A 13309-nucleotide genomic window follows, 5' to 3' on the forward strand; every position below is an offset into this window, starting at 1 on the left:
TAACGTACATGTTAGTTATAGCACAAAAATGTCACTAATAGCACAAATGAGAAAATCATACCCTATATACACAAATCTCTACCTATCTGCCTCTCACACCTAACAATGGGTAGCTTCTCATTTCAATTTGTTTCTTAAGTAAAGTTTATTTGTCAGCTGGGCTTCCAGTTCCGGCTGCTGTGCCGTGCAGTCGCTGAGCTCTCTCACCCTTTTAAGATAAGTTTTAAACTTCTTTTACACTACTTAGTTTTTATCCCTTAGGATTTCTTTTAATCTAAAATAGTTTATTGTTTAAAGGGCAGAGCCTCTTAATGACAGTGCATGGAGCTGAGTGTCCTCTCCGCTGTTTCTTTTCTTTTCTTCCCATTGGCTTATTTAGAATGATTGTTGATAATAAGGCTTGAATGGTAGAAAAGACCATATCCTTTAGGGGTTGACTCAGGGCCTTTCCCCACTTACCTTAAGCCCCGCGCTACTCTCCTCAAGTAGCGCGGGGTCCCCCAGCACTCCCCACTACAGGGGCGGCGACAACGCAGCTGCCCCAACGCTGCCACTGTCGCGCCCACTCAGCGCACACCATTCCTGGTGCTCTTGTAAACGGTGCCTTTTGATGACCCCGTGCAGAGGTCGTGGGGACACCCAGGCGCGCACCAGAAATGACGCGCGCTGAGAGCAGTGCGCGGCATGGGGGGGTCGGGGTGAGTGGGGAAACGCCCTCACAGGCAACTGAGACATAACTTCTGAGTCTTTTGTTTTAATTGTTTTAAATGTTTTTGTTAACTGAAAACTGGAACACCAGTCCCAGATATTTGCCCCAGAGGCTTCTTAGGTGTACTGGAGACTTACCATTGTCTGTCACAGAGACAAGATGCAGATCTGGAACCCTAGCAGGATACAGAACAACTGGGTGGCAAACCCCCAGCATTTTCATATCAAGTCCTAAAGGGAAGAAAAAAAAGATGATTGAAAAATTAGTGGTATTAAACAGAACAGTAACACAACAAATGTGGGTTCAAGAAAGAGCGAATTCAAAACAAACACAACGCTGCATACCAGTGCTGCAATGGCGTAGCATATTATCCAATATCCCAATTTTTTTATCACCTCAACATGTAAAATTCTGTGATGATCTAAATCATCTCAATAGCCATGAACATTAGTAGCTTATGTGTAACATCTTGTTTCACTAGCATATACGTAACAATATAGTTCAATTCTGTCAGGAAATAATCTGTTATTAGTTGGGTGCTGTGTGGTTTCCGGGCTGTATGGCCGTGTTCTAGCAGCATTCTCTCCTGACGTTTCGCCTGCATCTGTGGCTGGCATCTTCAGAGGATCTTCGACAATACATTAAATCTGTTATTAATTTTCCTTCCAATCACATGAATAAGTATTACAGAAATAAAGTTTTGTACACAATGTATGACTTATTTCACAGGTGTCCGTGGTTAATGGAATGCTTCCGGCTCCACCGGTTGCAGAAGTAATTAGCCACACAACTGACGGTCCCTTGAAATATTTTCTCACCTACAACTTGCTTTCATTAAAAACAGTGGTAGAGCAATAGCTCCCTGATTTAATTTAATTCCTGGCATCTTTGGTTAAAAGGATTGGGTTAAAAGGATTGGGTAATAAGGACCTTTGCCTGTATGGGCTGTATGGCCGTGTTCTAGCAGCATTCTCTCCTGACGTTTCGCCATTCCAGATCCTCTGAAGATGCCAGCCACAGATGCAGGCGAAACATCAGGATAGAATGCTGCTAGAACACGGCCATACAGCCCGGAAACCAGACAGCACCCCAGTGATTCCGGCCGTGAAAGCCTTCGACAGTACAGATTTTGTTGGACATCTGATCTGATCCAATAGAAGACAACTACACGAATTAATTTAATTAATCTGACTCAGCCTTCTTTGTGCTGAACCAAAATTCTAATCATGCATACACCCTGCGAAGCATACTCTCTGCTGACCCTGTGACAAGAAGGCTTCATTCTTTACTTACCTATACTTGTGTTCCCTACAACAAGAGGGGCATTTGGGTACTTGGCTTTCAGGCCCAGAAGTTCTTGTAGTGCTACAGGAGAAATCCAGGTAGTCCCTTTTCCATTGAAAACCAGAATTCTATCTTTGTTCTCATCAGCCATTCTCTGTGAGCAAAAACAGAAGTGAAATGTAGCCTTAGAAATAATGCCGATGTTAAAGCAGAAACAAACGGAAAGCAATGGATCAGGGATGGAAAAGAATATGAGACTAGACCACGTGATCATGGAGCTTTTTGTCTTCCAATACTCTAGGGTGGAGCTTTAAAGAGGGTAAAAAAGCAAGACGACAAGGTGGAATCACAGAGGGGAAAATAAGCTTATGGGGGTGCTTGACCCTTTCTTTGCGAGCTGATTCTCCTTTTTGAATGCCCTTCTACCAGACAGTATTCCTGCTTTTCTTCCTCAGCCCACTGATCCTCTCCTGGAAATGCTCCCCACACCTGCCTCTAAGTTACCTGGCAGTTTTTGCTTAAGGAGACAATGCTTGCCGAAAGAATATGTAATTCCACCTACAATCTCAAATACAGCAAATAGGCCTGACAAAATGGCTATGGTCTAAGGAAATAGATTATTTTGAGCACGATCAAAACCCAGATTCAGTTAGAGCTGCACTGTTAGCTATACATGAAGCAAATTTAGAAATCAATTGGCACCCAATTTTTTCCATTAATGGAATATTTTGAATAAGCTATTTAGACTATGCTATCAGGTGATTTTGCAGACTTGAGACACTATTTTAAGCCATTTTAGTGACTCCTTTGCAGAAGGTGAAATAATGGCTTTTCCACATTCTCTTTTTCCTCCCCTTTTACACCGTTTTAAACCCTTTTACACCATTTTCACACCGTTTTCACACTGCTGTTTTTGGCCCATGCGGAATCAACCATAGAGAAAAAGAAAAAAAACTTCTGAAGAAACAGGAGCCAATTAACCACCGGCGCTCTGGCGTGTGGTGAGAGCAGAAGCTCATTGGGGCAAGAAATCTTGACCCGACATGCTTCCTCTTTGATATGCACTTTCCCCCCTTTTTTCTGATTCAAATTTTGTAATTATGTACAATTAAAAAAACCTTTAAAACTCCTCAAAGTAGCACATTACATATTGCTACATGCTTTTATTTATCTTAAAAAACCCAAATACTTATTAACAATTATTCTCAGCAAGCACCAGTTAAAAATTATTTCCTACCATAAGTTCAGGTGGAAATATGTAGTCCTGTGTTGGATCCTGGGGCTGGAATTCTGGCTGGCAGAGACCTAAACACATCTTAAGGAAAAGAAATTAAATCCCAACACTGGCATATAGGGACACTGGAAAATCAGATTCACCTCTCAAAAGTGCCACCTATACACACCATTGATCCAGATAGATCTGAGCTATTAGATGTGTAAATGGGTTTCTTTCATGCAAGAATTATCTTCAACTAGCCCATAATTATTTTACTGCCAAATAATTTTGTAATTTATTGTTTGTAGTTAATTGTTTGTAATGGCCTACAGGACTGCTCAGCCTGTGGTGGCCATAATTTTCATCCAGACATGCTGATCCACAAGCACATTAAATCCATGGCAAGAAAGTCGAAAGCATGCCACTTCTACAAGTTCAATCAATTCTGTGCTTGTGGTGGGGGAGGGTGGCCGCCCATACGGGGTGGGGGGGTGCGCAGAAAACTCAGATTTTGCACAGGGCTACATTTTCCCTAGATACACCTCTGAGGCCAAGGAACTATCACAGTATGACTGATTGGCTGGACTGGGATGACTCCCTGTTGGCCTGTTCTAAGCCAGTGGTTCTCAACCGTCCTAATGCCATGACCCTTTAATTCAGCTCCTCATGTTGTGGTGACCCCCAACCCAGAGGGAGAACACTGATGCAGAGTGTCTTAGGCGACCCCTGTGAAAGGGTCGTTCGACCCCCCCAAAGGGGTGCCGACCACCAGTTTGAGAACCACTGTTCTAAGCTGTTCCGCTGCTAGTTCAAGAAGATTTTAGCTGACAGTTCATTCTCTTGTGCCCTCTTGAGGACACTTCCATCCAGAAAGTTCCACAAAAGTCAGACATTCTGCATCAACGGGCCTGAGAGACACAAGTCACATGAGGATGTTGAGGATCTCTGCACTAATAGCTCTAGTCTAAACAAGTTGAGGAAAGGTGGCGCATATCCTACCCTCCTTCCCAGCATTGAATGCTCTTGTTGAAATGCAGTGGTATTCATAAAAGTCTACCAACGTTCTTTTACTAAGAAAATGGAAATGAGGAGGCCACAGCTTACCTGATCTCCTCTTTTAGGCTCTGGAGCCAAATCTTCTTCTTTTTCTTTCCCTTCCACACCTTCTTGATCCAAGCAACATTTCCCACTTTCTGCCAGGGGACAGGACTCCTACAAAGAGCATTTTATATATATATATATAGAGAGAGAGATATATGATGGCTATAACTTCCAAGAAATATACTGGGTGGTTTAAAACATGTTTGGCTGTCCTTTTCTCTTGCTCTGTCATGAAAATGTGCACTGTTTAGAGTTCTGCTAAAAAGCTGCTTCCAGATCAGCAGAACCCTGGCAGCTATGAGGGGTTTTTTTTTTTACAGAAGATGTCCTTTCAGTCGAACTTATTCAAGAGGTGCCGTGGCCAGTTATGGTATCATCATCATCATCATCATCATCATCATCATCATCATCATCATCATCATCATCATCATCATCATCATCATCATCATCATCACCACCACCACCACCACCACCACCACCATCATCACCATCATCATCATCATCATCATCATCATCATCATCATCATCATCATCATCATCATCATCATCATCATCATCATCAATAATAATAATAATAATATGTGTGTGTGTATTATTATGTATTATTATTATGTATGTCATTTATGTAATGTCCTTGTGCCACGCTCTATCCCTAGAGAATATCGGCTCATGTGCTGATGTATCTGTGGGCCTAGAGAACCAAGTTTCAGACAAGTGAAGTAACACCCACCCTTTTTAAGCAGTTTAGCTTTTTGTGTTGGAGAATTTTGTTATTTAGCATGTAACACACACACTCTTGCTATTTCCTCCCAATGTAACATACAAGGACACATACGTGATGGCATGATCACTGTCCAAATGTCGTCTGACTTTCTTATTCTCCATTAAAGGACATTTTGGACTATTGATTTATTAGTCCCCCCCCTCCCCCGTCTTACCGGAGAGAAAGCACTGAAGCTGTCAATTATAGGTCTGTACCCAGTGCAGCGGCATAAATTACCTGGAAGATGAGATAAAATAAATAAATATTTAAGTTACGGTTTCATTAATTCTCTGAACCACAAGATAATTATCTAGACTGGTTGTGGTGGGTTTTCCGGGCTGTGTGACCGTGGTCTGGTACATCTTGTTCCTTACATTTCACCTGCCTCTGTGGCTGGCATCTTCAGAGGTTTACAGCCAGCGAGGCTGTAATCGTCTCATTTCCATCAGCCAAAAAAGTTTGGATAAGCTATCTGATCTTTTCTTTCCTGTGGTAATTAAAGGCCGCATTAGGTGGGAATGAATTTCTTTGTGAAGCAGGCATTTTCAGATGATATGTGATACCGTATCTGGTGTGTCAGTGCCACAAGGGCATGGCCTCTCCTGGAATGGAGTGCCTGTCGTCATTGATGAGGGGAAGGCATTTAGCCTTGCTAGTGAAAAGGCTCTTCGTGGTAGTGGTATGGTTAATGAGGTCAGATAATTTGCTCTTGAGCCATACTTCACTGGTATGCCTGAGTCAGTTTATTTTCTTCTGAACGTGCCTTCAACAATGAGGATTTTCAAGGCAGGGTGCTTTCGCCATGGGTGGTATCACTGAATTCATAGCACCCTCTTTTTCAAAAAAGAAAAGGCACTGAAATATTGATTCATTGCTAGAACACTGCAACAATAGACTCTGAACATCCAGCATTTGGGTGTTTTTTTTTAAAGATAAGTCTCAACCTCTTCCTTGGTGGCGATATATGTGCATTTGTCTATCTTCAAGTTCGTTTCCTTAACATCCCACAAAGTGAGCGTTGCTGTCGGTACTGTCCCAACGCTATGGACTCAATCCCTCATATCCTGCTTTACTGTTCGAGGTATAATGATATTAGAACCGATCTGGGAGCTTTACTACCTCTAGAATTTATGTTTCTCTCAGACAAACTAAAAATGTCTAAGCTATTGAACAGCCCTAATGTAGAAATTTCTGAAGCAGTTGCTACATTTTTAATCCATGTTCTACATGATATATAACAATGATCCTGTTTTTGTATTTGGAATGTATGGTACTTCTGGTTTATACCTAATAAAGGTTTTTGGATTGGATTGGATATATGTGCATATCAAAAGTGAAAGCTGGGGATTCAGTTAAGCTTATTGTTACAGCACTCCACTGATATATTGGTATTTCAGTGCCTTAAAAAAAAGAAAACGAAATCGCTCATCCTCGGGAGGGGGAGCTGAGGGAGTGGTTTGATCACAACAGTCCAGTCATCGAAAAATGGGCTGGAGGTGGGTGGGAATGGGAGGAACAAACAAAACTGACAGAAACATTGGGCATGAAGAATGTCGACCCAAAATCTGCTTCAAGAAAAAGAAAAAGTGGTCTCAAAAAAACCTGGAAAAAACCTCTGAAGTGTAAACTACCCCTCCCTAAAAATAATCAGATACAACAAAGCAGTATGGGGTCAGAACCGAAACAAACAAAAAAACAAACCCACTTAGACCACAGGGTGTGCCACAAGACAGCTAACATTGTTGAAAAACTGCAGAAGAAAGAAGAACCACCAGAGTTTAACGGAGCAGCAAAATTAATTGATTACTCTCAACCAGGCACTCTTCTCATCAGGTCATTTACCACCACCACCACCCCAAGACATTTCTTATGTTTCTTTGTCTCTCGACCAAACAGATCTCTAACATTTTGGAGAAAGCCAGCCTACCATCCAGAGCAGCCAAAATCTGCTCCATGGTGGGTTCTGGATAATTCCTTAGCAGAGAATACATCGACATCACCATTCCGGGGGTACAGAAGCCACACTGGGAGCCGTGGCACTTGGCAAGCCTTTTCTGAAATGGAAACAAGATATGCTCTTGGAAACAGGCTCTGCTGTTGAATCACATGGATGGCCCAGACAGAAGGGTTATCTTCTAGAAGCAAACTGAGGTCCAACAGCACCTGGTGTCCTCCTCATTGTGCCCACCCCTGGTGCAAATGTCCTGTTTGCACCATGATCCTTCTCACCACCTTTTCATTTCTGGTCCTGCTCTTTTGCCTTTAATAGAAGTGGAAGAACCATGGAAGAAAATCTGTGCCCATCTCTTTATCTCCAGCCATGTTGAAGTTTCTGGGAGTGGTCTGAAGGCACACACCAAAGCCACCTTGCAGGACAATTCAGGATGGCAGAGTCGCTGACTGGAAACTTCATACACACAGTCTTGAGATCCAGGGAGGAAAAGTGGGATGTAAGTGAAATAAATATAAACAAATCTAGAATGTTACCAACTAGATTTGTGGGGCAGGAACCATCCGGACGAAGTGCTAGACATCACCACAACACAAGCATTTGTTCCCTAGCCTTTAAGCTCTCACCTGAATGGGATGAAGCTTGATTTTTGTGTTTCCAACTCCTTCCACAGTGGTTACTGCAGCACCATGCAGCGAGCCCAAGGGAAGCAGGCAAGAGGTGGCTGGAAAATGTCTTTGGAATGTGAAGGAGAATTCCAAATTTCCAGTACTGTTAATTCCATCTTAGACTGCTGGGTCTGAGGATCAATCTTATCCAACAGGAAATGCAGCACAAAGCCTGGAAAATCAGAATTCAAAAGGTACCAGGCTCCTGTGGAAAACCTCAAGGGGAAAACACTCAAGTCTTAGAACAACAAGGGGGTAAGCTGGGGGCACGTTTGTCTAATAATATTCCCAGTTGTAACTCTCTTGCCATCCATGATGATTCAGGGAAAGGAGGTTACAATCGGAGAAACTTCTGAGAAGGGACCACAATGCTCAGCTCTTTGCATATAGAAAAGTTAATTCATGCATAAGGTAGTAATTTAGGTTAAGCTAGATGTTGATTAGGGCTTCCAGCTCCTGGTTTGGACATACCTGGAGATTCTATGGATGGAACCTAAGGAAGGTGTGGATTGGGGAGGAAAGGTATTCAATGGGGTATAATCCCAAAGCGGCCATTTTCTCCAGCTGAATTTGTCTCTGTCACCTGGAGATCAGTTGTAATTCAAGGAGATTTCCAGCAGCTACTTGGAAGTTGACAATCCTAGCACTGGGGTCTAACCTGTAACTTGGCATAGTTCCTTTAACTTTTTCAGTACCAGTGGGCCTTTCCCCACTCTCTTGGATCCCCCCATGCCGTGCGCTGCTCTCAGCATGCGGCATCCCAGGCGCGCGCCCGGGCGTCCCTACACAGAGAGCGCGGGGTCATCAAAAAGCGCCGTTAGGAAGAGCGCCTGGGATGCCGCGTGCTGAGGGGGCGTGACAGTGGCAGCGTCGGGGTGGCTGCGCTGTCACCGCCCCTGTCGTGGGGAGTGCCGGGGGACCCCGCGCTACTCTCCTCAAGTAGCACGGGGCTTAAGGTAAGTGGGGAAAGGCTCAGTAATACCTCTAATTCCCTCTTACCCTCAGAGTCTGCCCTGTATCATATCACATTCCTCTCACCCATAAATGGGTCTGTGTTGCTGCCTAATCTAAAGCAAATCAAAGTCAGGATGAGAGCCTTCAACTGTGCTGCAGGTCTTTTCTGGCTTGTTTTAAATTCTCAGCATGTAGAGGAATTTCCTAGGATTCTTTGCAGAAGAGTTCTGTTGCTTAAAACTGTGAAAAATAATACAATCTCTGTGTGGAGAGCTACCCAGTATCTCTGTTTCCCTTTAAGAAAGGATACCGTATTTTCTTGGAGTGGGGGTTGTATGTAGAGACCATGACAGTGCAGGCTCCACAACCTCCTATTCCACAGCCATATTTGGTTCCTGTGAGATGGACTTATTTTGCATGACGTAGATAAGGAAAATAAGAGTTTCATACTGGCATTTTTTCATAGCACTGCATTCCTGTTTTCTTTTATCGAAGGAAAGAAAAATGGGAAATGAATTAAAAGAAAGCTGTGTATCAAGCCAATAAAAGAGCGGCCAGGAATCAACGCGGCCGTAGTTGCTGCCCGAGAAGGCATCCACGCTAGTAAGGGCAAATGTGGGGGGCTACCCTCCATGCCCCTTAAGGGAGGCCGACCAGAGCTTATAAAAGGCCAGGAAGGTCTTTGTGCCAGCCATGCCCTCCGGCCGGCCAGCAACTTGCCCGCCCACCTCTCCCCCTTTGTGCTTTGATGATGTGTTCATGCATGCTGCTTTGTCATAGCCATTTGACGGTTTGGCGCATGGGCATTGATCTGAGGGACCAGGGGACCAGGGAAGGGAAGCTAGGGAGCTATCCCCCCCCCCCGGTGTGGTATGGTATGCTAGAGCAAGAGGCCGACCGCCCAGGTGAGCATCACAGCAAAGCTCCAGTCAGAGGCTGGCTGCCCGCTGGAATTCTGCGGCAACGGCAAGGGCATCTGTTCAGCCACCAAGGCGGTGGGAAGAACAGCTTGCCTGGGAATCTATAGATCTCTGTGTATAGTCGAGACTTTCGCAGTTAAAACATGAGCTGATATACAATTTTATTATCTGCAGATCAAAAGACAGTTGGCAACACATGTTATGATCCTAGAAGCAAGAATCTGTGATTTGTTGATTTCTGATTATCATGAGATGCGCATGTTTGTAATAAGTAGTTTTGTGCTCTTAACATTGCATCAGTGTGATGCAGAGGTTAAAGTTTTAGACTTGGAACTGGGAAATACAGGTTTTTAATGTGAAGAAAAAGCACTCTGCCTGGCTCATACAGGTTTTTATCCCTGCTCTGCTGCAGAAGCTTGCTGGGTGACCTTGGGCCAGTAACACACTCTCAGCCAAGTCATCTCATAGGGCTGTTGTGAGGATACCATGGAGGGGAAAACAATGCAAGCTGATTTGGATTCCCATGGGGAGAAGAATGGGGTATAAGTAAAGTAAGTAAATAAATAGATGGTTGATTGCTACCTCATATCCCTATTCTCTGGATAATGATTTCTGAACAAAGTTTACCAAACTTTGTGTAAAACCCGTAGTATCTCTGTCAGACAGATCTTCGAAGGAGGGTCTCCCTTCCAGTGTTAGTGGCCCTGTACCAAGGAATTAGCCTTTTCACAACTTTTCACAACTATTTGGACTTCTACCTTATTTTCATGAAGACTTGAGGCTGATCTGGTTACCAGGTTTCCTTTTCTTTTCAAATCAATACAAGGGCTCTTACGCAACGTAAAAGAGAAATATCAAAGGATACGCCTCTTTCTCAGGTAATTGAGTAGCAGTTCTTCGGGATCAGCACACCTTTCAGTTACCTGCATTAGAAATGAAAGAAGAGGCCGATCATAATACCCTTTGGCAAAGAGGATTACCTATGCTTTTGTTAGCAGGCGAATTAATATCACAATGCTTATTTTCTTGAGCTCCCATTTCTCTTTCTCATGCAAGTCATACAGACAAACAAGAACCATTCTAAATCAGAAATTCTAGTCTTTAGTAATCTGTTAGCAGAGAACTGTAAATAGAAGTGAATTTGACTGCTGATAGCAATAAGAGCATCAGCATGAGAAAATGCATTCTTGCTTCAAAATATGCAGTATCCCACGCAGACCAAGTGAGTTCATGTGAAACTGGTAATTAAGCATCAATTCCTCATGATTAGAATGTTTCTTTTTATAGCATTCTTTTGAAAACCGTGAGACATTTTTAATGACATGTGATAACAATTTTGGTAGCAAAGTAGGGTCAGCCCTGATTAGCACTTGTGTTGGGATTTGCAAGTGTCTGTCACAATTCAGACATGAAGGGGTTAACTATGTGCATGCTAATTAGTTACTCACCAAGGAAGTCCAGCGTTGCTATACAGAAGAATGCAATGACAAACCACCAGTGACCAGATTACCTTAAAAATTGTACGGGGGTGCCATAAGTTTGGTGTGACGTATTGGCACTTTCCACCATCAAAAATATCCTTAGCTTGTCTGCCTGCCACTCAATCACACCATTAGCTCACAGTTAATTTTTCATTGATCAGTATGACTATTGGTCAGTGTATTTGTGGCTTTTTGACAGGTTGCTGCACTGTATTTCTCCCTGATGGCGCATTGTAGCCAGAGGTGGGATCCAGCAGGTTCTCACCAGTTCCCGAGAGTGGGTTACTAATTATTTGTGTGTGCTGAGAGGGGGTTACTAATTGGGTCTGCTTTCCCATCTCCACACCCTCGCCTCCCCGAGAGGCATACTGCCTTTGAACGTGGAGGTTCCATATAGCAATTGCGACTAATAATGTAACTCCCTGAACTGGGTTAATCCCTTTCAGGTACTGCAGTTCATGGATTCTCAGCCTTTTGTACCTTTTATCTCACCAGTCTCTATCAAAGAACCTGTGTGTTTCACCATTGCGGTGTTCAGATTTGTGAGTTGGGGCATTTTCTATAATGTGATGATGATTTAGAAATGACCTGGTGCAAAAAAAAATGTGGTGAGGTGGCTGCCCAGGGGGCGGGGGCGGGGGGGCATCCAATTCCGGTTTTGCCCAAGGCTCAGGTTTGCCTAGGTACGCCTCTGCCCCCTTTGATGAGGGGGGGCTGGCGAGGGAACCTGTTACTAAAATTTTTGGATCCCACCACTGATTGTAGCCGAACTGGCTTTCCTGCACCCATGACTGCTATTTTTTCTGCTGTGCTACTAGAGGTCTTTTTGAGACTTTTTTTTTTAAAAAAAGGGTAATTAAGAAAATGCGCATTAACAGCCTGTTGCCATGATCTCCGAGCGATTGTGCTGCAAAAGCACATGCTTTGAGTGCAAATTACGCTCACTTTTATTTGCCGCTGAGTCACAGCTAACTTATGGTGACCCTGTAGTGTTTTCAGGGCAAGAGATGTTCAGAAGTGGTTTGTCATTGGTATTCCTTGGTGGTCTCTCATCCAAGTACAAATCAGTACAAATTCTGCTATAAACATCCCAAGCAGAAAGGGAAGAAATACACAGATTTTGCGAGGTTTTTTCCTAGGTTGCCTTTGGACTACCTACAGTAACAATTCAGTCCTACATTAATTAATCTTTAAAAGTAGAGTGAAACAATAACCTACCGCTACACCAGATAAGTTGTTTTTATAATTGCTGGGACTATTCTTAAACAAATCAGTCTCACAAAGTTGGATGTTCTATTTCTATACCTTTTAATCAGACTCTGGCGTTCAAACACTTGAGGAAGTATTTGCATACTTTTTAACCTAGGTATATGCAATGAACAATTGGATGGTTTTATTTGCCTGGGTGAAAAATGATGCACTAAAAGATCCAGTGCCTATGGAAAAAATTATTCAAACATGAAAGGTCTCTTTTAAGGCATTACCTTTATACTATATCATTAGCCTTCCTTATGAGTCTTCCAATTTAAAAAATAGCTCACCAAACCACAAAATAAATAAATGTTTACCTTCTTTCCGTTCACAAAAAATATAAGCTCATTTGGTTGTGGAGGGCAAGCCATTCTGCCAATCGAAACCACCTCTGGAAAGCTCTCCGAGAAGATGTCCAACTCCAGCAAGGAAGGTGGCTTCGCCAGTTGCTTCCAGGGCCAGAGTAATTCTTGTGATTTCAAGAACTAAGATAAAAATGAAACCTGTGGGGAGGAGCCGAGGTGCAATCAGCCAAAAGAAAAACACCTCTACATTTTTGCAATATCTCCACTTCGAACATACATGGAACTGATTTGGAAGAACTTGAGTTCGTATTGAAAGTGCTGAAGTTGCTATTGCTGTTCCGTTCAACTGCACTAGAATTCTGGCCACCTTACAAAATTGTCAATGGGAGTGCTGCCTCATAAAATGGGTACCTGAATTTGTGGATCTTCAGTGCCATTAAACAGTGGGATGGCCACGAATATAGATGGATTTGCAAGGAAGTTGGACAGTTATAGAGGCTATATCTGTAGTTGAACTGTTAGCCAAAAAAAGTGAAACAGAACCTCAAGTTTTAGAGGCAGAACATCTCCGTCAGATTCAAGGGCATAGCCAGTAGGAGAAGTCTCCTTTCAATAGGTTTGTAAGTTTTCCTATGGCATCTAAGTTGCCTCTAATGGAAACAGGATAGGGATGCTAGCCTCTGGGCCAGGGGCACTGGTGTACCTG

The 13309-nt window shown here is 43.2% G+C and overlaps 1 protein-coding gene across 1 annotated transcript in view; it reads right to left on the bottom strand.

The window, feature by feature from the left end:
* The window catches only part of LOC125426207 (aldehyde oxidase 3-like), a 343943-nt gene extending 331207 nt beyond the window's left edge, over positions 1–12736 (bottom strand). Inside the window, exons 1-10 of the mRNA XM_048484463.1 lie at positions 12616–12736; positions 10432–10489; positions 8957–9053; positions 7651–7759; positions 7001–7127; positions 5249–5310; positions 4314–4421; positions 3231–3308; positions 2003–2147; positions 847–939 (exon numbers count right to left, since the gene is read on the bottom strand). Coding sequence (XP_048340420.1) covers positions 847–939; positions 2003–2147; positions 3231–3308; positions 4314–4421; positions 5249–5310; positions 7001–7127; positions 7651–7759; positions 8957–9053; positions 10432–10489; positions 12616–12669 — 931 coding nt within the window. The 5' untranslated portion in view covers positions 12670–12736. The remainder of the gene's footprint in view (positions 1–846; positions 940–2002; positions 2148–3230; positions 3309–4313; positions 4422–5248; positions 5311–7000; positions 7128–7650; positions 7760–8956; positions 9054–10431; positions 10490–12615) is intronic.
* Positions 12737–13309: the final 573 nt, after the last annotated feature.

This window comes from Sphaerodactylus townsendi, linkage group LG02 (assembly GCF_021028975.2).
Source record: "Sphaerodactylus townsendi isolate TG3544 linkage group LG02, MPM_Stown_v2.3, whole genome shotgun sequence".
Classification (NCBI taxonomy): Eukaryota; Metazoa; Chordata; class Lepidosauria; order Squamata; family Sphaerodactylidae; genus Sphaerodactylus; species Sphaerodactylus townsendi.